This window comes from Peromyscus leucopus, chromosome 6 (assembly GCF_004664715.2).
Source record: "Peromyscus leucopus breed LL Stock chromosome 6, UCI_PerLeu_2.1, whole genome shotgun sequence".
In the NCBI taxonomy this organism is placed as follows: Eukaryota; Metazoa; Chordata; class Mammalia; order Rodentia; family Cricetidae; genus Peromyscus; species Peromyscus leucopus.
The window spans coordinates 67,773,410-67,801,066 of record NC_051068.1 but is presented as its reverse complement, the minus strand read 5'-3'; the positions used below and the strand labels follow the sequence as shown (position 1 = coordinate 67,801,066).

Sequence of the window (27,657 nt, the reverse complement as noted above, 5' to 3'; positions counted from 1 at the left end):
TCTGTGACAAAGTACTTGCTTAATCACTGTTCTCTTGCTGAGAGGAGACACCATGACCAAGGTGACTTATAAGAGAAAAGCATTTATTGGGGTTTGCTTAAGTTTCAGAGAGTTAGTCCGTGACTGTCATGGTAAGAAGTGCGGTAACAGGCCAGCATGGTGCTAGAGCGGTAGCTGAGAGCTCACATCCTGATCTGCAGGCAGCAGGCAGAGAGAGAGAGAGAGAGAGTGAGTGAGTGTGTGTGTGTGTGTGTGTGTGTGTGTGTGTGTGTGAGAGAGAGAGAGAGAGAGAGAGAGAGAGAGAGAGAGAGAGAGAGAGAGCCTGGTTGTCATGGGCTTCTGAAACCTCAAAGCCCGCCCCCAGTGACACACCTCCTCTAACAAGGCCACACCTCCTAATCCTTCCCAAACAGTTCCACTGACTGGGGACCAAGCACTCCAACACACGGGCCTTTGGGGCCGTTATCATTCAAACACCACAGCACTGGGAATATCTTGAAACCTCAGACAGTGGAATACTGAGCGGAAGTGAGGGTAAACAAACTCCACCCACATACCGTGGAAACACAACTGAGAAAAGCAGAGTGCAGGAGAACACATATAAACCGTCTCATGAAGCTCAGAGACCACGTGAAGTTACAAAAGAAGAAGTAGGGGAGGAAGGAGGAAGAGGGCTGGCAAGATGGCCCAGCCGGGAAAGATGCTTGCTGCTTAGCCTGATGACCCGAGTTCAAACCCCGGGTCCCATACGATCGAAGGAAAGAATGCCCACACATTGTCCTCTGACTCCCTCATGTGCCATGGCGTGTGCAGCCCCATAATAAATATAAATAAGTGAGTAACAGATGTAATAAAGTGTTTTACAGTGAGGGAGGGTAAATCCAGAGCTGTGAAATGCATATAGGTCCGGAGGCTGTAAATGAGGGGAACCAGAGCCACCTTCAGAGATAACAGGTGTGCTAGTTTGGGGGAAGCTCTGGTGTTTTATGCTTCATAACTCTTATGAATACTGCCCATATTAACTCACCTATGCAGCTGTGTGTGAAGTAGTTGAGGAACAATTGAAACGCTGAAAGTATGTCATTGAAGAATGTGTACAAAGCTCGCTAGACCTCCGGCCTCTGGAAGCTCCTGGAAGCCTTCCCCTCACTGCTGTCAGAAGGTTTGGCCTTCCGGGACTCTGGCGTCACCACTCAGGTGTCGCTGTAGGCACTGTGAGAACTTCCGCCTCAGAGGCTGCATTTCTCACAGGTGGGGCTCTCTGGGGCCCAAGCATGTCCCCCCACCAACCCGATGTTGGAACCTTGGGTGCTGGTTGTCAGAGGGAAGGCGTCCTTACTCACTGTGGGCCAGAGAAGTTTAGGGAGCCTCCTCAAACTCACCTGACTACAAGGTGACAAGCTGCTTTTTTTTTTTTTTTTTAATTTCATTTAATTTTATCTTTTTTTTTTTTTTCTTTTCTGGAGCTGAGGACCGAACCCAGGGCCTTGAGCTTGCTAGGCAAGCGCTCTACCACTGAGCTAAATCCCCAACCCCTAATTTTATCTTCTTGAGACAAGGTCTGAGACTTTGAAACCCTGGTTGTCCTAGAACTCACAGAGGCCCACTTTGCTCCTATTAAGATTAAAGATTAAGCTCGAGGTATGGCGCACGCCTTTTATCTCAGCACTCTGGAGGCAGAGGCAGGAGGATCTCTGAGTCCCAGGACAGCCAAGGATACAAAGAGAAACCTCCGTCTCAAAAAAACCAAAAGAAGAGGAAAAAGAAGGTGGTGGTGGTGGAGGAGGAGGAGGAGGAGGAGGAGGAGAGGAGGAGGAGGAGGAGGAGGAGGAGAAAGGTGTTCTTTAAAACAACTTATTTTTATTTATGCATCTCCCTCCCTCCCTCCCTCCCTCCCTCCCTCCCTCCCTCCTCCTCCCTCCTCTCTCTCTCTCTCTCTCTCTCCTCCTCTCTCTCTTCTCTTTTTTTTTTTTTCCCTCCTCTCCTCCCTCCCCCCCCCCCCCCCCCCCCCCCCCCCCCCCCCCCCCCCCCCCCCCCCCCCCCCCCCCCCCCCCCCCCCCCCCCCCCCCCCCCCCCCCCCCCCCTCCCTCCCTCCTCCCCTCTCTCCCTCTCTCTCTCTCTCTCTCCTCTCTCTCTCTCTCTCTCTCTCTCTCTCTCTCTCTTCTCTCTCTCTCTCTCTCTGTTTCCTCTGAGACCAGCAAGAGTTACAGACAGTAGTGAGCTGCCCCATGTAGGTGCTGGGAGAACTTGGGTCCCCAGAGAGCAACAATCCCTCTTAACCACTGAGCCATCTCTCCAGCCCTGCCATTTTCTTTTCCACCCAAGGATCAAGACTCTGGAGGTAAAGAGAGAAAAACAGAGAGAGCACCCTTCTGGTGTTGCACCCATTGTCCCGTCCTCCCGGTGGTGAGTGGGAGGAGGCAGGGCCCCTGAACATGGCGGCTGGTTGCTGGGGACCGTCAGGTTGCCCTGGCTTGGTAGCTGTAGTCGACTTGACCCTCCCTGAGGCCCTGAGGAGAGGTGGAGAGAGCAGAGGCCAGGCGCCAGGAAAAGCCTCTTTCCAAGCACGCAGTCTTTGGAGGGCGGAGAGAGACTCTTGTGTTTATTACCCAGGAACACATGTGAGGACATGAGCACACGCTGGCTTTTCTGAACCCCTGGCCAGATGTGTTGCTGCTGCTTGCTGATAGGAAGTTCGACGTTCGGTTTGAAGAGTCACATATACCTAACTTAAAAATGCCATGTTCCCGAGACTCCGCAGTGGGGTTAATTTATACAAGGTACTTGGGCTCATTTTTTTCCCCTTGGCCTAATGAGTGGTTTATTTTTTTTTAAACAAACATTTATAATCATTATTTTATACAGATATAGATATGTAAATACAACATGAGTTCAGTGGTCCTAAAGCATTTTCCACTTAATTTTTTTTTTTTTAGCAATAAACAGGTTATAATTCCAAAGTCCAGAGTTATTTGAAACTGAAAAATATTTTCTCTGTAGAAAATAGTAAAAATGATAACATTTCCCAGTAAGGCCTTTGAAGCCCAATAATGGCTGAATTATACATATAACTATTTATTAGATTCTGGGATACAGAAGAGACCTATCTTCATCTGTTCAGAGAGCTGTTTTACTAAAGTTGTGTAAGTGAGATTCCTATTCATCTTTCCCTTCACTGTTTGATTTACAGCAGACATTTTTCTATACGTTAATCCATAATCTAAAAAGATTTTAGCCTCCTCTCCTGAAAGTACAGCCAAGATATCCTTCCATCAACTTGATTCGGTACATATTCTTATCCTAATAGTGAAATGTTTCACTGAAGCTTGTCCAGTGACTGGGTAAACCCAAAACTTATTATAAGCCACAGTCATCCTAGGGTCCCCCCTGCTATGTAGCCTCTCTGATTCTGTGGGTTGCAGGCTGATTGTTCTTTATTTTATATCTAGAATCCACTTATGAGTGAGTACATACCATGACTGTCTTTCTGGGTTTGGGTTACCTCACTCAGGATGATTTTTTTCTAGTTCCATCCATTTGCCTGCAAATTTCATGTTGTCATTGTTTTTCTCTGCTGAGTAGTACTCCATTGTGTATATGTGCCACATTTTCTTCATACCTGGGCTCATTTTTGTCTTAGATTCTGTTAGTCCTTAATCTGAACTAGGAAATGAGTGGATTGAGACTACCAGGCTGGCCTCAAGCTTTTGGTGATTTCCCTGTCTCAGGCTCCCAAATGTGGGGTTTACAGACATGAATCACTATGCCTACCTGACTCAATGTTTCTTGAATCTTTAATTTATTTTTTCCCAGGGAATGAAGAATATGTTTAGTTTTTACTTCCCAATTTGCTTCCTAGAATAAAAACAGCTGTGCCCACATGTTTACAAGATAGGTATGTGTTTAGATTCCTGGTCAGAGCAGAGAGAGTCCAAAGCCTTGGCTCTTTTCTCCTTGCTGAGAGTAATTCTCTATGTTGGTTACCACCTATAAAATGGCCCATGTGCACCCTGTGACACTGAGACTTCTTGTGCATTTGTGCATACTGGGTTCACACCCAGGTGAATCATTTGTTCACCTGTGCATTTGTGCATACTGGGTTCACACCCAGGTGAATCATTTGTTCACCTGTGCATTTTGTCAGTTGCAAAAGAGTGCCTACATGTGCCAGGCACCGTTCTAGACACTGAGATTAAAATAGGGTGTTTTTTTAAGTTAGGGAGTGGTTTTTCTTTCATTCATCCATCCATCTATCCATCCATCCATCCATCCATCCATCCATCCATCCATCCATTTAGTGTGTGTGTGTGTGTGTGTGTGTGTGTGTGTGTGTGTGTGTGTGCGTAGTGTGTTTGAGGTTTGAGACAGGGTTTCTCTGTGTAGTCCTGGCAACCTGGCTATCCTGGAACTTGCTCTGTAGACTAGGCTAGCCTTGGACTCAGAGATCTGCGTACCCCTGTCTCTGCCTCCTGAGTGCTGGGATTAAAGGCAGGCACCTCCACTGCCTAACTTATTTTTAATGTTGATTTAATAATAAAAAGTAAATAACAATATTATTGTGTGCGTGTGGTATGGGTGTGTACATGCCATAGCGTACGTGCTCAGAGGACAACTTTTGGGAGTTGATTCTCTCCTTGCCCAGCTCAGATCCTTGGGCGTGCATGGCAAGCATTTTTCCCTGCTGAACCATCTTGCTGGCTCTGTGGTAAAGTCTTGATAAAGAGAGATTTGGATTTGGTTTTGTGACTCGTGTGACGGGTGCCATAGTCGGGGAGTTGACACAAATAAAGGCTTAAATCAACTGGGACTCGGGAACACCACTTCGGGAAGGGGACCAAGGCTGAGACCTGAAGTGCACAGGATGTTCTGTTGTGGGGATGGCATGGGAGTGTTAGGACCCAGGCAGAGCAAAGCGGAGAGAGGGAGAGAGGGAGGCTCTGGAGGTCCACCAGCAGGTGGTGAGAGGAGGCTCTGAGGCCAGGCAGGAATCCAGAGGTGGGAGGTGCCCTGGGCCCTACCGAACATCTGGATCTTCATTCTGTGAGCAGGGTCTTTATGCTGTGAGCAGGGTCGTGGCTTTGTTTGTTTGTTTTCTTTCTTTTTTAAGGCAAGGTCTCGAAATATAGCTCTTACTGACGCAGAACTTGCTATGTAGAGACCCATTTGACCTCAGCCTTGAACTCACAGAGATCCGCCTGCCTCTGTCTCCCAAATGCTTGGATTAAAGGCATGTGCCTCCACATGTTGTCTCCTTAAAAGGGTTTTCTAATCAAGGGAGCTGGGTTGCTGGATCATGGCTTGAGAAAGTGCATTCTAGCAGACAGCTAGGTGGTCTGGGAGGCTTCTGGAGGCCAGGCAGATGTGATGTAGACTGGACAAAGGGAGGACTCCAGCGTATTACCGTGGAGGCCTTTGACGTCTCCAAATCACAAGCAAAGTCCTATTGCTGTGGCTCACTCTGTGTATTTTCTTCCCCAGAGGTGGCAAAGGATACGGTGACTAGCCTGCCCGGGGCCACTGTCACCCTGATCTGCCCTGGGAAGGAAGCAGAAGGCAATACCACCATTCGATGGGTGTACTCCGGCTCACAACACAGACGGTGGACGACCATGGGAAACACGCTGCTTCTGAGGGCAGTGCAGCTCAGTGACACAGGGAACTATTTATGCTTCCTGGATGGCCACCTGGTGGGGACTGTGCCCTTGCTGGTGGATGGTGAGTTGTGCCCTCAGTGTCCTGGGAAGTGGTCCTCGGGCAGCTCCAATGTCCTTAACCATGCGCCTGCATTCCGGAGAGGTTCCCCGATTTATCCTTTAAGTTTGTTGGTTTTTTTTTTTTTTTTTTTTTTTTGGCTCAAGAGTTTCAGGAAAGGGGCCACCACTCTGCCTGTGACACAGGAACTTGTGGCTGCTGGTGGAAGCTGTGTGGCTGTGTGGCAGATTTAACAGCCCTGGACTCACAGCCAGGCATCCAGGCTTAAGCCTTGCTACATCCCTCAGATTCCTCTGGCAAAATAAAGTGAACTTTATCATGTTTGTGGAGAGTGTTATAAAGATGAAGTGTTTGAGGGTGAAGATTCTGCCCCATTCAGCACACATGAAACTCTCGGATGGCACACCCCGAGGACTGGCAGGTGAAGGGCTCCCTGGTCTCCCAGGAAGACTGTAGGTCCCATGCCCTGTGTGCAAGCCACATTCTTCTTTATCTCCCATAGTCCTTCCGGTGTCCCTGTTCATGTTGTATCAAAATCAGTTCATTTCAGATGAGGAAACTGAAGAGAGCCTGGCTCCAGTCAAAGGCGCAGGCTTTGCGTCATCTTTTCAACCCTTTAGAGCAGTGGTTCCCAACCTTCCTAATGCCGCGAACTTTTTAACACAGGTCCTCGTGGTGTGGTGACCCCCACCCATAAAATTATTCCGTTGCTACTTCATAGCTGTGATTTCGCCACTGTTATGAATCATAATGTAAATATTTTTGGAGACAGAAGGTTGGCAGAGGGGTCACGACCCACAGTTTGAGAACCACGACTTTAGACAGAAGCCCAAAGGGTGAATGGTGCCTTTCTTCCCTTGCTGGGGATCTGCTGGCCAGGATGTCCCTGGGGGAGTTGTGTCTTGTGGCTCCATGCTGAACCAAGGCGTCCCCTCGGCCGGGAGGAGTGATGGGTAGACAGAGGTGCCCAGGAAACCCTGCGCCCCCTTCATCCCGCTGAGTTCTCTTTCAGTTCCTCCAGAGGAGCCTAAACTCTCCTGCTTCCGGAAGAACCCCCTTGTAAGTGCTACTTGTGAGTGGTTCCCAAGCAGCAGTCCTTCTCCAACGACCAAGGCTGTGCTGTTCGTGAAGAAAATGTAAGTGATGGGCGGGGCTGAGTGTTCATGTTTAGTTGATGCTCACTGGGGTCCCCAAGCTGGGGGGACAAGGTTGAACGGCCCCGAGCAACTGATGGACTCACTGGACAGGGACCATTCTGTTTTTCTTTTTAGGTTTATTTTACTTTGTGCATAAGAATGTTTGGCCTACGTGCGTGTATGTGCACCACACGCATGCCTGTCAGATCCCTCTGGGACCTATGGAGGGTTGTGAGCCACCATGTGGGTGTTGGGAGTTGAATCCAGGTCCTCTGCAAGAGCAACTAGTGCCTGCAGCCACTGAGCCTTCTCTCCAGCCTCAGGACCAATGTTTTAGCAGTAGACCTCTATTCCAAATCTGTCACGTGACCTGTGTAAGGCCTTGTCTTTGATCCTCACTTACTCCAAAAGTTTAAAAAATAAGTAAGTCAAAAGAATTCCTTTGGAATAAAGGAACCGAGCCCTATGTTAATTCAGTGTAGCTAGCCCAGCAGCTGTGGGAAACAGGTGCTCGGTTCAAGGAGATTGATTAATTTGCTTAAGGTCACCTAGCTAGAAAGTGGTTCTAGGTGGCCAGGAAGAGAATCCAATCCCAGGAGGGGCTGCCCAATTTCCATCAAGGTCCAAAGGTTTGAGGTGTTTCCCTAAAGAAAGTGCAGATGGCCCTGGGGTAGGGTGAGGGCTGGAAGGGCTGTTATCCGATGCTTTGACCCTGTAAGCCTTACAAAGGCAGGGACCAGGGAGTGGTCATGGGTGGGGGTGAGGTGCTACCCCTCCAGGCAGAAGTTGGGACCTAGGGTGGCTTCAGCCAGGGAGGAGAGGAAGTGTTACAGTCTTCATCCCGAGCCTAGCCTGTTAAACCCAGACATTTGTAATAAAGTTTGAGTGATCGGAGTATGTTAGCCCTCCTTATTGGTTCTTTCTGCGGGTTCGGTTGCCATCAGTTAACCACGGCCCCAGAATATCAAGTGAAAAATTTCAGAAGTAAGCAAATGCATGTTTTAAGTCATATCATTCTAAGTAATCTTATGAAATCCTGTGCAGTCCCTCCCAGGCTACCTGTGCGGTTGGCTGCACAGAACTCTTAGTCATCTGGTTGTTGGTGTTTGTGGGCATCAAGCCTGGCCCCAGGCAAGAGCGGCAAGAGCAGGAAGTGATCAAGAGTAGGCGCCAGAGCAGAAAATGTGAACGCAGATTCACCTGGGAGTAGCAGACACACACTGTGTACCAGGGCAGAGCCTGGTACTCTCAGGTCTCAGGTCCCTCACTGAAGGGTCTGGGAAACACCCCCAGCACGTATGAGAGAACTTACATATTAGTTAGGAAACCAGCTGTGGTGACCAGCAAGGGTTGGGCCCAGCGTTCATACCTGGGTCTGAGGTTGGTTACTTGTTTCCCAGTGGCAGGAAAGTGGGAGGGGTCTCAGGCTTCCAGGTCAGGTGGGATGATGGTATCCGACTTCCCTTGACCATCATCAGTATGCAGAGCCCCTCCCATATCTCCCCCCCTTCCATGCGAGCATTTGCAAAGCGTTCTGTATCACCCGAGGCCAGGTCTTTTGAGCACTGGGACAGGGAAGGACTTTTCTCATTCATTTCTGCATCCTTTATAGCATGAAGGACAAGAGCCAGGAAGGAATTCAGAGGTCATGACACAGGACAAGAGAGAGACCAGAGAGGCCTTCTCCTCTGCCCCCCTCTCCCCACATTGGCTGGGCTTTGCCATAGACCCTACTGGATAGCTAGGTATTGATGCCTTTAGCATAGACTCTATCGGAAAGGTATTGATGCTTTTAGCATTCCCATTTTCTAGGAAGAAAAACAAACTCTTGGGTTGAAAAACTTGCCTAGAAACTAATAGGAGTCAACACTGGCTGAGTGGAAGCCCAGAAACTAGACACCAGTTCCCAAGCTTTCAATCCCTGGGCCAGACTTAAATTTCTCTTGCAAAAAGAACGGAAATTGCTAGAATGTGTGCGCCTCCCTCCGTTGTGTCCCACAGCAACAGCACCAACTCCAAGAGTGACTTCCAGGTGCCCTGCCAGTATTCTCAGACGTCCAGAAGCTTCTCCTGCCAGGTGAAAATCCTAGAGGGTGAAAGAGTTTACCACGTGGTGTCACTGTGTGTTTCGAACAGTGTCGGAAGCAGTTCCAGCAGCCATGTGGCATTTCAGAGCTTAAAAATGGGTAAGCAGGTCCCAGCCCGCAGCTGCTTCCTTCTCTTGTGGGTGTGTTCCTGATCTGCTTCTGGGAGAGGCAGGGAAGATGTGCAGAGCGCCGGTGGGACTTTTGGGGGCCTCTCAAGATGAACACAGGGGTGCGGAGGGGTGGTCCAGTGAATGAGTTCTCGCCTACCAGGTGCAAGGCGCTGGGTTCCATTCTCACTACATAAATCGAATGCAAACATTTCTGGGGAGTGGTGTGTGCCTGGGGGCGGGGGTGCCTGCAGAGCTTTTGCGTGTCCCTTCTGCACCATGCTTGCTGCTGCTCAGAAGCCCTATCTATTCCTTCTCCACAGTGCAGCCTGACCCGCCTATGAATCTGGTCGTATCGGCCATACCTGGAAGGCCTCGCTGGCTCAACGTCAGCTGGCAAGACCCCGAGTCCTGGGACCCACGTTACTACATGCTGAAGTTTGAGCTTCGATACCGACCCGTGTGGTCAAAGACATTCACCGTGTGGCTGGTAATTAATTCATTTCCTTTTTTTTTTTGGAGACAAAGTTTCATCCTGTAGTAGCCTTGAACTCCTGATAATGCTCCCGCCTTGACCTCCCGTTCTTTAAGTGCTGTAATTACTAAAGTGAGCCTCTATGCTCAGATCAAAACTATTTCTAAACAGAAAAATGCCCCCTAGATCCTTGGGGGCAAGTAGGACACTAGAAAAGAAGGGGGATTCTGGGTCTGGCTCTGTACCATTCCTTCCTTCATAGTCTTGGGTTAGGTGTTTAATTCTGGGAGTCTTGGCTGTGTCTTTATAAATGAGACTAATAATGCCGGGCCCCTTCTGACCGGCCTGCTCCTGAGAATCAGAGCAAAAGGATAAAGCTGGGGTCTCTGGAAAGCAAGGGCTGCAGCTTGAAAAGGGGGTTCTCTAACCCACAGTGACGGAAGCCCGCGTGGCTGAGAACAACTCCATCTCACTCAGCCTGTCTGCCAAGTGGAGAGCAGGGTGGTCAAGGGTGCCCTCTCCCTGTAGCGTTGCCCCACCGGGGCGCCTGCCGGGACTCACCGTGTCTCCATCCTCAGCTCCGGGCGGCCGAGTACCAGTGCATCATCCATGATGCCTTGCGAGGAGTGAAGCACGTGGTGCAGCTCCGTGGAAAGGAGGAGCTTGAGACTGGCCAGTGGAGCGAGTGGTCCCCGGAAGTCACGGGCACTCCTTGGATAGGTACCTGGGTCTGCACGGAGGGAGGGAGGTTGGGACACATCTCAGCAGTCCAGAACTGTGTGGCAAACCACGCCGAGTCAACACCCCCAACCCCTTCATTTCATTTCTTCATTCAGAGAGTACTTCTTTTAGTCCAGGCAGGCCCAGAACTTTCCACACAGCTAAGAAAACCTTGAGTTTCTGATTCTCTTGGCCTCCACCTCCCAAGCACTGGGTCAATCGTAGCTCTTGTCTGCGTGTCTTACCCGAGTCACTGATGCTCTGAATCCCAGGCTCTCGGACCTGGAGGGTCAAGTCTAGCTGCACTCATGAGTTGGGAGCTCACTAGAGGCTGGGCCCTTTTCTCCTTACACGTCTTCCTTCTAGTGGGCGAGCCTCAATGGAGGGCAGCAGGGAGGGGGGCGAGGGCAGAGGATGGGAGGATCTCCAAAGAAGATCGTGCTTAATTGACCGATGCTAGCTATCGTTAGGAAATGACAAGGTGGTCATGTTTGGGGGGAATTATTGAAATCTCCCAAAGCGTGCATGTGAGTCACTTCTCACTGTTAATGACAAAAGTCTGAACAGTCGGCTTAAGGGCAAAGGGACTCTTTTGACTCCGAGTTTCTGAGGACTGGGGCTGGTTGGCTGGTTCCATTGCTTTGGGTCTGAGGTGGGACAGAGAAGGTGTGACAGACCAGAGCTGCTGACCTCAGGGCAAGGAAGCAGGAAGCAGGAGAAACAGGCTAGGACAAGATGTCCCCTTCAAGGGTGTACCCAGTGACCTGCTTCCTCCAGTCAGGCCCCACCTCCCAGTTATATCAAATTAAGATTCCAAGCCAGGTATGTTGGCGCACGCCTTTAATCCCCTGGCACTTGGCAGGCAGAGGCTGGTGGATCTCTGAGTTTGAGGCCAGCCTGGTCCACAGAGTCAGTTTCAGGACAGCTGGAACTATATAATGAGGCCCTGTCTTGAAAAACAACAATAAGAATAATTTGAAAAGAGGTTAAGTCAGAGGCAAAGCCTCTGATCTGTACCGCATTGTATTAAGACGAAGCCTACAGCGAGTGAGTGTTGGGTATACTTCCTATCCAGACCTAACAACATGCTTCTGATAAAACAGATTCCAGGAAGATAGAAGGAAGATAGTAATTATCGGCAGTTTGTTTTGCTTCAGGGCTCCACAGGTAACTCACACTGTTCTCTAATGCAGACTCAGCCTCCCAGTTTGAGAGATTACAGGCATGTGCCGCCACTCTGATCTTCTGAAATTTTTATCAGTTGATACATGTCCATGGGAAAGAAGTACAAGGACTCAGGATTCTGCCCACCAGCTGGTGTCCGCTTTCCTGGAGTTCCATTTGGAGTGTTTCTTCTAATGTCCTTCTTAACTCCAGGCCTGAAACTTGACTATTAGCTTCTCCTTTTGCTCCCTGATAAAACCCACTTGAGATGGTATCTACTGATACCTTGCTGTGAAGGGTTAGTATCGCTGCCTAGGGGACCAGCCCCCAGATAGCTCAGGGCTCGAAGGGAAATCCACAGAGTCTAGACTTTTTGCGTACTAGACTTTTCTATCTGAGGGGGTTAGGGAAAAAGACACTCACACACTCTCTTGATAATTTCCTTCTTTATTCTCTATTCTCTATTCTTTATACTATGTGTGTTTTTCTACAACTTACATACCCCAACAAAATCTTTCAGGCAATACAGGAATCACAATGTGGTTACATTCTATTTTTCAAGTGAATGATTATAATGGATACAGGTAAAAACATGTTTTTCATCTCCCTTACATGATTAAAAACAAAGTCACCCTAATAACCCACATACATTACATCTAAGTAACTTGTTACAGATTAACAGAACATGAATAAGCAGAACGCATTTTTTTTTTCTCAGCCAACTCTTTTGTTGGCAGTCTGCATATTGTAGTTACAAAGAAAGAATCAATCACTTTATTATTTATCTTGAAAGGTCATCTTATAAGGAATCTTAAAGGAATCACAAACGTAAGATTTTGTGCATAGAAACGATCAGTACTGTACTTTAGGGTACATATCTGGTCATCAATAGTGTCTTCTATCAGGAGATTGAGGGTAGGGATGGGTATAAGGAATTAATCACCACCTTTGATCATCAACCAAACCTAGCAAGGGAAGAATGCTAGCTAGCAACAATTGGGCTGCTTTGTGTTGTTGATCCTAATCTAATGAATCTATACTTGAGCTATGTGTCTTTGTGAGCTCTAGATTGTTTTCTGGGTTTTTTTTTTTTTTTTTTTTTTTTTTTTTGTCTTAAGGCTATTATCAAAGCATCTGATTTAATCTGAAGGTATTTTAAAACTTTGTTTCAGCTAATGATGAGATCCTGTTTCCAAACAACTATAACAAAAACCCACAATTTTTTTTCTTTTTTGATAGTGGTACAATGTGCATGACATAAAGTTTACTTTAAAAACTCTTGCAGGAGATTTTTGAGGTAGAGCCTTATCATGTGTTCTAGCCTGTCCCAAGCTCTGGTTTTACATCACTACAGGCACTCACCACCACCGTATTATAGCCTTGTGTGTGTGTGTGTGTGTGTGTGTGTGTGTGTGTGTGTGTGTGTGTTGGGAGGCCAGAGGTCCACCTGCTGTGTTGTTCTTCGTGGACTGTCCCCTCTCATTTTTTGCTATAAGCGTTCTCATTGGCCGGTGTTCACTGAGTGGGTTAGGCAGGTAGAGCAGAGAGTCCCCTGGGATGTCCTGACCCCATCTCCCTAACCCCCAGAGCTGAGATCACACAGCCATGTCCCCACGCCTGTTTTGGTTTTTTTTCTGACATGGGTTCTGGGGGATTCAACTCAGGTCCTCAAGCTTTCAAGGCCAGCCCTGATTTTTTTTTTTTTTTTTTTTTTTTTTTTGGTTTTTCGAGACAGGGTTTCTCTGCGTAGCTTTGCGCCTTTCTGGAGCTCACTTGGTAGCCCAGGCTGGCCTCGAACTCACAGAGATCCGCCTGGCTCTGCTCCCGAGTGCTGGGATTAAAGGCGTGCGCCACCATGCCCGGCTCGGCCAGCCCTGATTTTAACCTTTGTTCAGTGGCATTAAGTACATTCCTAATGCTGCCCACTAGTCTCCACCCATCTCCAGGTCCTTCGAATCTTGCAGAATTGGAATCCCACGCCCTCAAACAAACACTTCCCATTCCCCTCCCTCTTCCCTAGCTCCTAGCAACGTGCATTCTACTTTCTGTTTCTGAATTAGACTGTTTTAAACACTTCAAGTAAGTGGGGTTGTACGGAAACCTTTTGTGTCTGACTTACCTCACTCGGCACAGTGTCTTCAAGGTCCGCTCAAGCTGTGGCATGGGCCAGCATTTCCTTCCTGGTAGAGACTGGGGAACATCTTGCTGTACACAAACATCATGCTACATTTCTCTGAATTTGACAGTAGACACTTGGGTTGCCCCTGCCTTTTGGTGTGTGACTGATGCTGCTGTGAACCATCCACTGATTACTGAGTTTCGTTCTTCTATGTATATACTCAGATGGGGGACTGCTTACTGTGTTACACGGCCACTCTGTTTTTAGTGTTTAAGGGATGGCCACACTGCTCTAAGTGGCTGTTCCCCTTTGACTTCACAAAGATTCCCCCACTCTTTTTGAGACAGGCTATAATTCTTTCTGACATAAAATGCATGATGTAGCCCAGGCTGGCCTCAAACTCATAGAGATCCTCCTACCTCTGCCTCCCATGTGCTGGGATTAAAAACCTTCCATTTTCCCTTCAGCTTATTAATACTAATAATACTACTAATAATAGTAATGTTCTGTCTATGTAAATCTTTGTTTCTCTGTCTCTGTCTGTCTGCCTGTCTGTCTGTCTGTCTCTCTCTCTCTCTCTCTCTCTCTCTCTCTCTCTCTCTCTCTCTCTCTCTCTCGTGTGTGTGTGTGTGTGTGTGTGTGTGTGTGTGTGTGTGTGTGTGTGTATGTGTGTGTGCCTGCCTGGCCTCAATCTTCTTGTCTCAGCCTCTCTAGTGGCCAGGACTACAGCATCTACTCCGTCCCTAGTGTCCACTTTTCTTTCTGATTTGTCTTGTTGAGCTGGCCTACAAGCGCGCACCACCACACGCCACTATTTATCTCCTTTAGAGAAGTGTCTCCTTATGTGGAAAAGTCTAAAAGCCCACTGCCTCAGTTTCCCTGCATTAGGAAACAAAAATTGACAGAGGAAAATGGGGAAGGAGAGTCTAAATCCACGCCACCCCCAGTACCTGTGACCGTCTCACCATTTAGATGTAAAGGGTGTTAAAGGAAGGAAAATTAACCGAGAGACAGGCAACAGAACGCCAGAGAACCTGGCCATGGCTCCTCCATTGCCTCTGTTTGCTACAGAAAGAGTTCTCTGTTAAGTCTGGGCTGAGGACAGTGGGGTCTTAAAGACGATGCTCCATTTTTGAAAGAGGAGTGGGTCAGATGGCTTGTGGGATGTTGTAAGAACCGGAAGAGTCTGCACTCACTGGGGCCTGGAGGAGCTCCTTGTCCCTCTGTCCATTCCTCTGAGAGACAAAGAGCGAGGTCTTTCTTCCGTCCTTCCCTCTCTCCCTCCCTCCCCACCCTCCTGTCTTAGTTTGGTTAGTGTTGCTATCTTAAAACACTGACCGGAGCTGGGCGGTGGTGGCGCATGCTACACAGAGAAACCCTGTCTCGAAAAAACATTAAAAAACAAAACACTGCCGGGCGTTGGTGGCGCACGCCTTTAATCCCAGCACTTGGGAGGCAGAGCCAGGCGGATCTCTGGAGTTCGAGCCAGCTGGGCTACAAGTGAGCTCAGGAAAGGCGCAAAGCTACACAGAGAAACCCTGTCTGAAAAACAAAAAAAAAAAAAAAAAAAAAAAAACACTGACCAGAACCAACTTCAGGGGAAAAGGGGGGCATTTATTTATTTATTTATTTATTTATTTATTTATTTATTTATTTATAATCTGGCTTCCACTTCCACGTCACAGTCCCGCACCAAGGGAAGCCAGGGCAGGAACGTTGAGGCAGGAACCAAAGCAGAGGCCATGGAGGGGTGCTGCTTCCTGGCTTGCTCTCCATGGCTTGCTCAGCCTGCTTTCTGACCACCTGTCCAGCCCTCCTACATCAGTCATTAATTAAGAAAATGTCCCCACAGACGTGCCCATAGGCTTCAGCATTGTCTCAGTTGAGGTTCCCTTGACCCAGATGACTAACTTGTGGCTTGTGTCACCAAATATATATATGGTTTCGCCATATAGTTTTGGTGCCTGTCCTGGATCTCTCTCTGTAGACCAGGCTGGCCTCGAACTTGCAGAGATCTGCCTGGCTCTGCCAACCGAGTGCTGGGATTGAAGGCGTGCGCCACCAACGCCCGGCCTATACACACACACACACACACACACACACACACACATCTATGTGTGTGATATATTTATAGATAAAACTTGCTATGTAGTTCCGGCCAGCCTTGAACTCTTGGAGCTCCTCCTGCCCCAGCCTCATATTTATTTATCAGTTTACTTACTTATTGCACCTATGAGGGTCAAAGGTCAATTTGTGATTATTGGCTATCTCCCTCCTCTTTGTGTGTTCTGGGACTCGAACTCAGGTCCATCAGGCTTGATGGCCAGCATTCTTACCCACTAGGTCATCTTGCCTGCTGGCCTCAGCCTCTGGAGTGCTGGGATTCCAGGCGTGGGCCACCGTATCTGGCTTAATGTCCTCTCTTTGGAGGTCAGCTTCAGTTCTGACCCCGGCATGCCTGGTCAACACACCGGTTTTTCAGGTGAAAAGGATGGGAGTTAGAGGGAAAGGATCCGGCAGTATCTCCTCTCCTGCTGGGGGCATCAGCACGCGGTCACGGTAACTGTCAGGGCTGGGGGTGCCCCAGAAAGCTGAGTCCGCGTGGTCCTGCAGCTACAGGTGATTTTGTTCCTCTCCACAGAGCCTTCAGAGGGGCTGGTGCAGGTTCAAGGGCTCTGGGCTGCCGTCTCTGGAGAGGCCCCGCCCTGCTCTGCCCTCCCCCACTTCCCCCCTCCTGCCCCGCCCTGCTCTGCCCTCCCTCACTTCCCCCCTTCTGCCTCATGTGCGCTTTTCTCAAACCTTCCGTCTCCGGCGCCTCGGTGTTCCTGCCGCATCACCCGCACCTGGCACACAGCGCTCCTCTGGAGGCAGAGGGTCTGTCTCCGGTCTGAATGCTGGCGCTGTCCCTTGCTGGTACGACTTTGGGGAAGTACCTAACTCAGCCCCAGTTTGGTTATTTGTCACTTAGGAGTACTGACACCTGCCTGAAAAACACCCAGACCAGCACCTGCCTCCCAGAGCCTCCAGGCTTCAGTGACGCGGGAAGCGGCATCACAGTGCAGGCTGTGAGCTGGCTTGCACCCAGGACTCCAACATCTTCCCCACGCCTCGTGCCTCCAGCCGCCCCAGTGCCAGGATTGCAGGGGTGTCCCCCAGGCCAGCGCCACCGCGTGCAGTGCTGAGGGTCAAACTGAGTTACATCTCTAGATCCAAAGTGGATTTTTTTTTTTTTTTTTTTTTTTTTTTTGTTTTTCGAGACAGGGTTTCTCTGTGTAGCTTTGCGCCTTTCCTGGAGCTCACTTGTAGCCCAGGCTGGCCTCGAACTCACAGAGATCCACCTGGCTCTGCCTCCCGAGTGCTGGGATTAAAGGTGTGCGCCACCACCGCCCGGCCCAAAGTGGATATTTTAAAACTTTTAAAAATGTTCATTATTGGAGCCAGACAGACTTGGTTTAAATGCCACTTTGGGAGCTGAGGGGATGCTTGCTGGGAGAGACAAGGGGATTGTCGGGGCTGGCTGGCTGGCAGGCAGCCTAGCTCCAGATTCAGTGAGAGACCCTGTCTGTCTCCAGGGAAGCAGACAGCGACAGAGCAGGGAAGGGAGGGAGCAGGAGGTGACAGAGCAGGGTGCTCGATGTTTGCTGGCATCTGCACACTTGGACAGGAACACACACACACACACACACACACACACACACACACAGAATAAATATACAAAAATTACAGCTTTGCCACTTTCTGCTAACTTTGAGAAAATTATTTTCCCCTTTCTTGCCTCAGTTTTCCCATCTTTAATTGTTTTTTAATGTTTCTTTTCCCAGTATGTGCTGTGTATATGAGAGTAGGCATGCTTGCTACAGATGCCAACTTCGAGGAATTGATTCTCTCCTTCTCCCCACTAAGTTCTGTGGGTGGACTTTGGGTCTTCTGGTCTATGACTAGCGCTTTTACTGAGCCATCTTGCTGGCACACTCCATACCTATTTTTTTTTTTTTAATTTATTTAACTTTATTTTGTGTGCATTGGTGTGAAGGTGTCAGATGCCCTTGAACTGGAGTTACAGACAGTTGTGAGCTGCCATGTGGGTGCTGGGAATTGAACTCAGGTCCTTTGGAAGAGCAGTCAATGCTCTTAACCACTGAGCCATCTCTCCAGCCCACCTATTTATTATTTCAAAATTTTATTTGATGTGTATGGGTGTTTTTGCCTGCATGGATGTATGTGCACCACATGGGTGCCTGGTGTCCATGAAGGTCAGAAAAATGCACTGGATCCCCTGGAACTGGACTTACAGCTGATTTGGGGCTACTGTGCGGGTGCTGGGAACTGAACCCAGGTTCTCTGCAAGAACAGCAAGGGCTCTTAACTGCTGAGCCATCTCTCCAGCCCACTCTCCAGCTTCAGATCCCAGCCAGGTGTGGTGGCTCACACCTGTAATCAAGCCCTTGAGAGGCTCAAACGGGCAGATTGCTGTGAGCCCCAGGCCACCCTGGGCTTCAGAATGAGACCCCAAATGAGATCTCAAAGATCAAAACAATGACAAAAACACCAGGCGTGGTGGCAGAGGCAGGAGTCTAAGTCAGCCTGAGTTACATAGTGAGTTCCAGAAAAGTTGAGCTAAAATGTGAGACTCTGTTTCAGAATCAAACAACAAACATGAGGAAGGGCATGGTGCTTCACACCTGTGATCCCAGCACTCATTCGAGGTCAAAGGTCAGCCTGGTTTATCTACCTAGTAAGTTCTTTTTTTTTTTTTTTTTTTTTTTTTTAAGATTTATTTATTTATCATGTATACAGCATGTATGACTGCAGGCCAGAAGAGGGCACCAGATCTCGTTACAGGTGGTTGTGAGCCACCATGTGGTCGCTGGGAATTGAACTCAGGACCTCTGAAAGAGCAGCCAGTGCTCTTAACCTCTGAGCCATCTCTCCAGCCCTACCTAGTAAGTTCTTAAGTCGTTGTAGGCGATAGAGAGCCCTTGTCTTACAAAACCAATCCATCTGTGCACACATGTATACAGTCCCTGGTGGTGGGATTTGATGGGGCTTATTGCCAGGGTTCTGAGGCCCCTCGGATGGATGAGCCTGAAAAGTTTCATGAAATGTTGAACTTGATGGGCTGAATGGGCATCGGTGGTTGGGCATATTTTTCTGTTTACTGCTGCCCTCCTGGTTTTAGCTTTTGGTTTTACTCTTTTTGTTGTTATTGTGTTTTTCCAGGCAGAGTTTCTCTGCGTAGCCCTGGCTGTCCTGGAACTCACTTTGTAGACCAGGCTGACTTCGAACTCAGAGACCTGCCTGCCCCTGCCTCCCGAGTGCTGGGATTATAGGTATGTGCCACTATTGCCTGGCTGAACTGTTCTTTTTAGGCTAAGCTGGGCGGAGCATAAAAAGCATGAGATGCCGAGTACTTGCCACAGTTTGAGGTTCATTTATGAGTTAACTTGCTGTGTGAACTTAGACAAATTGCTTTCCCTCTCTGGGCCCATTTCCTTTATAGACAATGAAGCAGGTAGGTGGGTTCTTTTTCCAGCACCTCCACTGTTCCTGTGTGGTTTTCTTTCCTTCTGGAGGTAGCATAGCCCATTGAAACTTCTCTCCCAAGCAGAAACAGACTCACCCTCTCCTCTGCCTCTTAGTGATCTGTTACTCTACTCCTGGGTTAGGGTGCTTCATGTCTTATGCTTGGTGGTATTTTTAACTTCTTAGTGGAAAATGCTGAGAGGACAAGAAGATCTGAGTCGTTCCACCCCTTGCCCGGCGAGGGCCAGAGCCAGGTCCCCGGGGCCCAGCTCAGCTTTGATTCTGGGCCGCCTCTTGCCTCAGCTGTGGAAGACAGTTCCCAGGAGGGAGTGGCCTCTGCTACAGCTGTCCCCACCCCTCTTTATCAGGGTTTCCTTCACCCATCCCAGGCATGAGTCACCGATCCTTCATGTATTTTATTGCAAAAAAGGCAAGCTTAAGGAATTACTGTTAATAGCGTTTATATCTTGAGATATGTATCCTTCTGGCTTTTCCCTTCCTGTGAATGTATGTATTGTAATATATAATATATGACAATATAAGCATGAGTTTTAGAAAATTTGGATCAAAGCATATATCTTTTTTCTATTCATTATATTATATCTTTAGTGTTTTTTAAAATATATGTTTTGAAGTTTTATTTTTTAAAGATTTATGTCCTCTTTTTCATTTTTGTTTTATGTCTGTGTGTGTTCTGCCTACACCCTTGCCTGTTTACCACACGTATGCAGTACCTACAGAGGCCATCTGGAGGAGCTTCAGGTGGACTGGAGTTACAGAGGGTTGTGAGCTGCCATGTGGGTGCTGGAAATCAAACCCAGGTCTTCTGGAAGAGCAGCTGGTGCTCTTAACCACATCTCGGTCTCTCCAGACCCCTTGAAGTTTTTTTTTTGTTGTTGTTGTTTTTGTTCTTAAGTACTGGTTGGCCTGGGATGCTCTGTGTAGACCAGACTGGCTTTGATTTTCTAAGGTCTGGGCTTAAAGACACGCACCCTGAAGTTTTGTTTTCAGTAGATACAGAATAATCAGGCACATTTGTGGGAACATGTAATGCTTTGATACACATTTACATCACGTAACACAAAACAGATTTTTCTCCAGGCTACTGTCCTATACGGGTCTATCATAATAGACATGGCCAGTCCTCTAGTTTGGAGAGTTCCTTATTCCCAGATTCTGATTTTAAAAAATAACATTGTGTGGCCCAGTGGCAGTGGCGCACGCCTTTAATCTCAGCCCTAGGGAGGCAGAGGCAGGTGGATCTCTGTGAATTTGACAGCCAAGGCTACATAGAGAAACCCTGTCTCGAAAAACCCCAAACCAACCAACCAACCAACCAACCAATAAACAAACAAACAAACAAATAAATAAAATAACGGGATTATATGTTTTGTCTTTGTTTTTGAGACAGGGTCTCCTCTGTACTTGCCGTGAACTTGAGGCTCTCCTTCCTCCTCGGGTTCCCGGGTGTTAGGATTCAGATGTGCCACCATACCCAGCTCATTGTGTTGATCTGACTGGGTTCCAGGGTCCACGAGTCCCTAACACAGCCCTTCTTTCTACCGACAGAGCCCAGGAGCACTCCCGCAGGGATCCTTGGAAGCCCCACGCAGGTGAGCTTTCCCAGAAAGGGCCAGGACATGCACTGCCCCACCCCAGAATATGGTTTCAGTGCCATTTGGGTCTTCTAGAGCGTGGCTGTGGGCCGGTTCCCTTCCCTCGAAGCCGTAAGGCGCCATCTGCCTGGCTCTGGTGGCTACTGCTTCATCCTGAGCTGTTTGGACACCGCTGACAGACAGCCTGCTTTGAGACCAGATTCAATTTATCCATGGCCTCCCCTGTGGTAGCCTGGTATCGTGAAGTATTGGAAAGAGGATTATGTCTGAAGCTGCTTAACAAATTCCTTTACTAATCCAATTTCCCACCCAACTCTATCTCGCTGCGTGGTCCTTAATTCCCTCAATACTGAGCGGGAGCCTTTGTTCCCTTGCCCCCAAAGCACAGAGAAGGAGGCAGAAGTCTGGGCCTCACATGCAGGCTTCCCAGGGCTTCCTAGAAGGGATGTCTTCAGAGGGCTGGCCTTGTGAGGCTTTTTGGTGCCTTTACAGGCAGAGGCAGGTAAGTTCTTTCCTCCAGGCAGGTCCTAAGGAACTGACACTAACTGAGGACTGGCCACCTTCTCCACGGTGTGGGTAAAACCTCAAAATCGGCTCCAGAAGCAGAACTTCAGCCTGTCCGGACTCAGACATCTGCCTGTCTCGTAGCTAGCTAGTGAGACGTGGAGCTGGGGTGCTGAGGCGGCCTTTTTCCGGGAGGCTCCCCCTGCACCTGGCAACAGACCCCATGGACCGCTGCTTTGTTTACCGAGCACATCTCTGTGCCTTTGGCAGAGACAGGGGCGGAAAGAACTCTTCCCCTGGGGTAGGGAAAGCGAGCCACGCCAGTGACGGTTATGAAAACCGGCCCCGGACAGGTTCAGGAGACCGAAAGGAGGTGGTGGCTTTGAGGAAGTGCGGATGAATGTCGAGCAGGCTGCTGATGAGGGTCATCTCTCCTAGGTCTCTGATGAAGACTATGACGATGAGGAGGATTGGTACAGTTCTCTAGAAGCAACAAGCAGCCCGGGTAAGCCCCAGTGTCTTGGTCTTCCTCTGGCCTGCAGGAGAACTCTCACTTGGAGCCTTAGCAGAGGATCAGAGGCAACAGCAGTCTTCCATCGTTCTATGTAACTCGTTGCAGTACTTAGGACCGAACCCAGGGCCTTGAGCATGCTAGCTGTGGCACCAGCTCATCTTTCATCACTTCCTGTGCCCGTCTGATGTTGTCTGCTAAGCCACAGTGAGGCCCATGGGAAGAATAGACCAGCAAGCCGACTTGTAGTCAGTCTACAGTCTGACTGAGCAGACTATGGTCGGCATTGCCGGAGACGGAAATGGAGGATCCGTGGGAGGAGACCCTGTTTAGGGAGTCACTGGCTTTGTGTGCAGAGACGCACTGGCCCAGCCAAGAGTGTGGCCTCTTATTTGACTCATAAAGGTTTCTAGGGACTGGGCCGCAAAGGGTCTTGGCAAAGGTAGACGGGATTTTGGGTGGGAAGGGAGATCAGGGGAGAGCTCTGCAGGAGAAGGGACGTGGCATGTCTGGAGCTTGAATGCCAAGTTGGGGATAGACACGAGATGACACCCCAGGGGAGACATGGCGCCCAAATGCTTGTCGAAAGTCCTTGAGTCTCGAGTCTCGCTGGCCTGCTCCCCGTGGATCTACCACCACGGAGTCCTCCTCCGAGTCTCTTCTCTCATGTGCCCTCTGCCTGGCAAAGGACACCGGGCAGGCCCTCGAGTTGGCTGCCAGCAGAGAATCAGCCCCGTATCGCCTGTGAGTGGTGCAGCCGTTATGTGAGGAGTCTGCACAGTGGCTCTTGAGAGCTGGCTTTGGCCAGCGAGTTGGCAGTTCTAGTACCCGCCGACTGACTGACTGACTGAATCTTCCCTCCTCCCTTCCCTCTCTCCTACCCTTCATCCTAACTTCCTTTTCTCTACCCGCCCCCTCCCTCCCAGCCTCAGCGCAAGAATCTTCCTCAGTATCGCTTCCCACATTCCTGGTGGCTGGAGGAAGCATGGCGTTTGGGTTTTTCCTCTGTGTCTGCATCATCCTGAGGTGAGATGGCTCCTGGGACTCGGTGCTGTACTCTGTGTCTGAGCTTTCATCTGCCCGGGTGGTATCAGCAGCTCATCCCTTTCTTTATTCGGCAAATGAGCACACAACACACCCACTACACTTACAGCCACTCTGAGTCCTGGGTGCTGCTGCAGGAGGCCGGGGACAGGGCAGGTACTGTCTAGTGAGGAAGCCAGTCCCTGACACGGAGGCGCTGACGTGGCCAGAGCTACTGTAGCACAGCCGTGGTAAGGAGGAAATGGAGGACCTTTGGCAGAGAGGTCTCCACACGCCAGCTCCCGGGGTCCTCCCAGGGGCCCTGAGCCGGCTTGACAGCTCACACAGCCAAAGACATCAGGCTGTGCTCAGCCCGCGGCTACTCCTCTTTGATCCTTCCCTCCTTTCCTTATTTTCAGTGTGGGAGTTCAAATCCAGGGCCAGGCAGGAGCTCTGACATTGAGAGCTGTATCCCTGGCCCCAAATTGTGATTTCCCAGCGAGGTAGTGAGCAAACTGTTGAACAGCTGTGCCGAAGGCGAGGATCTGGCTGGGCTGGAGCAGCTTTACACATGGGGGCCGAACAGGAGTGTGCCCACACCTGAGATCTGCCGCTTGACGCCTCGCCATAAGCACAGACTCAAGGCTTCTGCTTCTAGTTCTGCATTTGTGTGTGTGTGTGTGTGTGGTCTGCTGTTACTTGCCACATTTATTCTGTGTATATAACTCTAAATTCTGTGCTCAGTAGTTAAGAATACTTAGTGTTCTTGCATAGGACCTGAGTTGGTTCTCAGTACCCGCGCTGGGTGACTTACACTACCTGTAGCTCTAGCCCCCGGGGATCCAATACCTTCTTCTGGCCTTTTTGGACACCTATATTCACATGCACATATGCACCACAGATACATGTGCATATGATTAAAAATAATTAAAAAAAATACTTCTAAATCCTACCTTTTTAAAAAGAATTTTCACATTTTTTTGTAAATATTTTCACTTTTTGTTTTGCTTTCTAAAGACAGGGTTCTCTGTAACCCTGGCTGCCCTGGAACTCACTTTGTAGATCAAGCTGGCCTTGAACTCACAGAGATCCGCCTGCCTCTGCTTCCTGAGTGCTGGGATTAAAGGCGTGCGCCACCACGTCTTGCCCAGTTTCACACTCTTTGTAAACCTCATATTCATTAGCAGTAAGTTTTTCTTGTAAGGACATAAACCCAGTTAACTGTTAGCAGGGATTGGAAGATATTTTGCAATGATAAACAGCACTGTGCTTTTAAGCATCTTTGTGCTTACAGTTCTTCCACGTTTATATCATTGTCTTAGGGTTCCATTGCTGTGAGGAGACACATGACCAAGACAGCTCTTATAAGAGAAGGCATTGAAGTGGAGGCTTCTTTGCAGTTCCAGAGGCCTATCCCTTTGCCATCACGCAGGGAGTATGGAGGCAGGCGTGGTGCTGGAGAAGTCCTTGAGAGCTACATCCTGATCCACAGGCAGAGAGAGAGAGAGAGACAGAGACAGAGACAGAGACAGAGAGAGAGAAAGGAGAGGCTGGGCCTAGCTGGCTTGGGCTTTTAAAACCTCAAACCCACACTAGTGACACACTTCCTCCAACAAGGTTGCACCTTCTGATCCTTCTAATCCTTTCAAATCATGCCACTCCCTGGTGGCCAAGCATTCAAGTATGTGAGCCTACGGAGGCGGTTCTTATCGAAGCCACCACAGTCACTTTTAGGGTATTTTCTGAGAACACGAATTCCTGGGTCAGAGGGTCTGAGTGCTTCGCAGTCCGTCCATGGTGTAGCAGTGTAGCAGAATTCTCACAGGGAGAACTCCACTCGGCGACTGGGCACACTCCCTTCGCACGCCTGCTGGGCTCTCTTCCTGCATCCAAGTAACATTCCGCAGATTGTTTATGCTGTTTGCCTAACAGGCCAAGAGCCAACGGCAGATTCAGAGCCAGCTATCAATCATTTATCATAACAAGAACAAGAATAGCCTGCTGGTACAGAAAGAAAGCCCAAGAAAAATGCCCAAATCTTGTTTTTCCACATCGGCGTCCGCTCCTCCCTCACAGCCCTTCCTTGGGTAGTTGGCATGTGATGGAATTGAGTGGGGGGTCACCTTACTCCCCACGTTGGGGGTCCGTACACAGCAGGTCAGCTGTAGAGGAGGAGATCAGAGGAGAAGAGGAGGCCCTGGTCTAGCACCCCTAGAAAAAGGGCCCCTTGGGAAGGAGCCCCCCCTCACCTCGGCAGATCTGTATCTGCGGCTCAGCTTTCTTCACGCCGCCAGCTGACTTTCTCATGGTTGCTGAGCCTGGCCTTGGGCCCAGATAGCACGCCGAGGAGGCTGTGATCAGAGCGATGTCTATCTCCTTCCTGCCTGCCATTGACTTTCCTGTCAGATGAGTCAACGCGTGCCCGGTGGTGCCCTCCTCGGAGCATGAAGTCTCTCCCTCCTGGGGGTGGGGTGGGTGGAGGTGTCTGGAAGTCTGAGGATGGGACTGCTGACGGCACAGGACAGGAGAGAGAGAGAGAGAGAGAGAGAGAGAGAGAGAGAGAGAGAGAGAGAGAGAGAGAAAGAGAGAGAGAGAAAGAGAGAGAGAGAGAACAGGGACCACACAGCCTGCTTCCTGCTACTCATCGCAGCCTGTGAATGATCTGCCTCTTGCCAGCCTTAGTTGGACCGAGTTCCCTTTTCCTTCCCCACTGAGAGGATATTCTCCTTCTCTTTTTTTTACATGAATGGATAGCGAGCCGATGGTACGCGCCTGCCTCACGGGCCGCCTCTGGCACAGGGCAGGTTAAGGGTCTGTCCGGTGACTTCTGGAGTTCGTAAAGGGACACTCACATTTCGTTCCCTTTGTAAATGGGGCCAGTGAGATGTGGTCTTGGTTTGGAACCTCACCAGCTCTTCAGGGTGTGGGGAGTCCTCTGATGATGAGAACGTGAGAGTCAGTCGTCAGCATTTCTGTAAGCTGAGCGTGGGCACGCCTAGCAGCCAGGGCGGCCAGCTGCTGCTGGTGTTTTTCACCGCGACATTGGCCCGAGAGGAAGCTCACATCTGCTTGTTTGCTTTTGTGTGTGTTTGTCTAAAGGCTCAAGAAGACATGGAGGCCCCAGGCCGTGAAGGAGAGCAAGAAGAGTTCCCCCCGCCGTATTCCTTGGGGCAGCTGAAGCCGACCTTCATCTTGGTCCCTCTCCTCACCTCCGCTGGGTCCCCGACAGCTCTAGGCCTGACAATACCTTAAGCCACGGCTGCCTGGGTGTCGGGGACCTGCAGAGCCCGTATGGCACCAGCCATAGAGACTACTTATTCCCCAGATAGATGTCCGGATGGCGCCTGGCAGCTCGCACGGTGTCAGGAGATGGGCACACATGTTTCTCACCGCCATTCCGGTTCACCTGGGTCCGGGGTGGGTGGGCCCCGTTTCCCACAAGAACCTTGCAGAAGATTCGGAACCGGTCAAGACTGGTGTGCTGCATACGCTCCAAAGGAAGGGGTTGTGAGGGACACAGGCCTCCGTGAAGAGATCCGCGGGGACTCTGGACAGAGGTGCTCGTCATCGACAGCCTTCACAAGCTGCACCCTCAGCATAGCCTCAGGTAGAGGTGCCAAAGGTTGCCCCAATTGCCTAGCTCCGGCTCACTGCCCTAACCCACCTTTTAGCTTGAACTCTTAAAAATCCAAGCGCCTTTGACATTCTCTTTTCCGAGGCCAGTGAGGCTGGGGAGGGAGCTCGTTCCTTCCTTCCTCCTCAGTACCTGGAAAGCCACTGGAAAAGCAGCTGGAAGACCCGGCTGCGGTGACTGATATCTCAGGGCCTGATGGTTTTAAAGGGAATGACAGTTAGCGTCTTATGAGCATTTTCCAAATGTGAATGATAATCCCAGGCACTGCTGACTGTAGAAGTTTTATTTCCTTCTTTGATCTCAGGACTTCAGGAGAAGAGAAGCAGAAAGGAAGTCGGGAAGGACAGATGTCCACTGTCCCTGTTGTAGTCGAGGGGGACGCAGCCTCTGAAAACACGTTTTCTGCCCCCCCCCCCAGGGGAGGGATGGTGTCGGTGAGGACCTCTGTCAGGGCAGAGTGCAACTGCTTTACCCCGGCCTTGCCCATACTGGTTTCAACTGGACCTGAGCTACTAGAAAAGATGACATTCATGCAAAAGAAAAACCTTAACTAGCAAGAAAGCATTTTTATTTTGCTTTTTACGAAACTGTTTCCTGAGCCAGCTGGTAGTGGCGGTGGCGCATGCACGCCTTTAATCCAGCATTTGGGAGTCAGAGGCGGGCAGATGTCTGTGAGTTCGAGGCCAGCCAGAGCTACACAGAAAAAAACTTTCTCAGAAAAACAAACAAACCAAAAAAGAAAACTGTTGCCTGTTTCTCTTGATTCTGGAAGAGGCCACTCACTGTGTGCTTGTGTGTGAGCCACCCCTGGGAGTGGGGGTGGGGGGACGACAGTAGCTTTGTTTCAGCGCAGAAGCCAAGTCAAGTGAACATCGAGAAAAACGGCTGTTTTCTGTCACAGAAAAGACTTCAGTTTCATTCTGTATCTTTTTTTTTTTTTGTCCTAAAAAGTACAAAAATAGTCTGTCCTCGGCTCCCGGGAATGAACGCTTGCCAGGCTCAGGAAGGAAGGTGTCCACTTCCTGTGACACCTCACTGTCCCCGTGGCCTTCCTCACGCTACAGAGTCCCTCCTTCCAGTCCCCACAGAAGCACAGTCCCCTCCGGCTTCTCCCTGGGGCTTTGAGAATTCCATGATATTAGCGGTCACCCAGGAGACAGCGAGCGGTGCTGTGATTAAAGTGAGTTTTGCAGTCATTAGCCCTCCTGTTTACCAGATCCCAACACTTTGCTAGTGGCCTACCTTTTCGGAAAATGCCACCACCACGGGACAGGTGGTGGGGCTCAGGAGTCGTCAGTGTGTGTCTGCTCTGCCGCACCAAGGTGC

General features: G+C 49.6%; 1 protein-coding gene across 1 annotated transcript in view; it reads left to right on the top strand.

Annotated features, from left to right (window-relative positions):
* Positions 1-27,657, top strand: part of Il6r (interleukin 6 receptor) — a 51,299-nt gene that overhangs the window by 21,966 nt on the left and 1,676 nt on the right. Inside the window, 11 exon segments of the mRNA XM_028890832.2 lie at positions 5,479-5,715; positions 6,725-6,848; positions 8,850-9,034; positions 9,366-9,532; positions 10,096-10,237; positions 20,613-20,656; positions 21,602-21,668; positions 22,601-22,700; positions 25,797-25,843; positions 25,846-25,916; positions 25,919-27,657. The exon segment at positions 25,919-27,657 is cut by the window's right edge and continues 1,676 nt beyond it. Of these exon segments, the coding sequence (XP_028746665.2) occupies positions 5,479-5,715; positions 6,725-6,848; positions 8,850-9,034; positions 9,366-9,532; positions 10,096-10,237; positions 20,613-20,656; positions 21,602-21,668; positions 22,601-22,700; positions 25,797-25,843; positions 25,846-25,916; positions 25,919-26,026 (1,292 nt within the window). The 3' untranslated portion in view covers positions 26,027-27,657.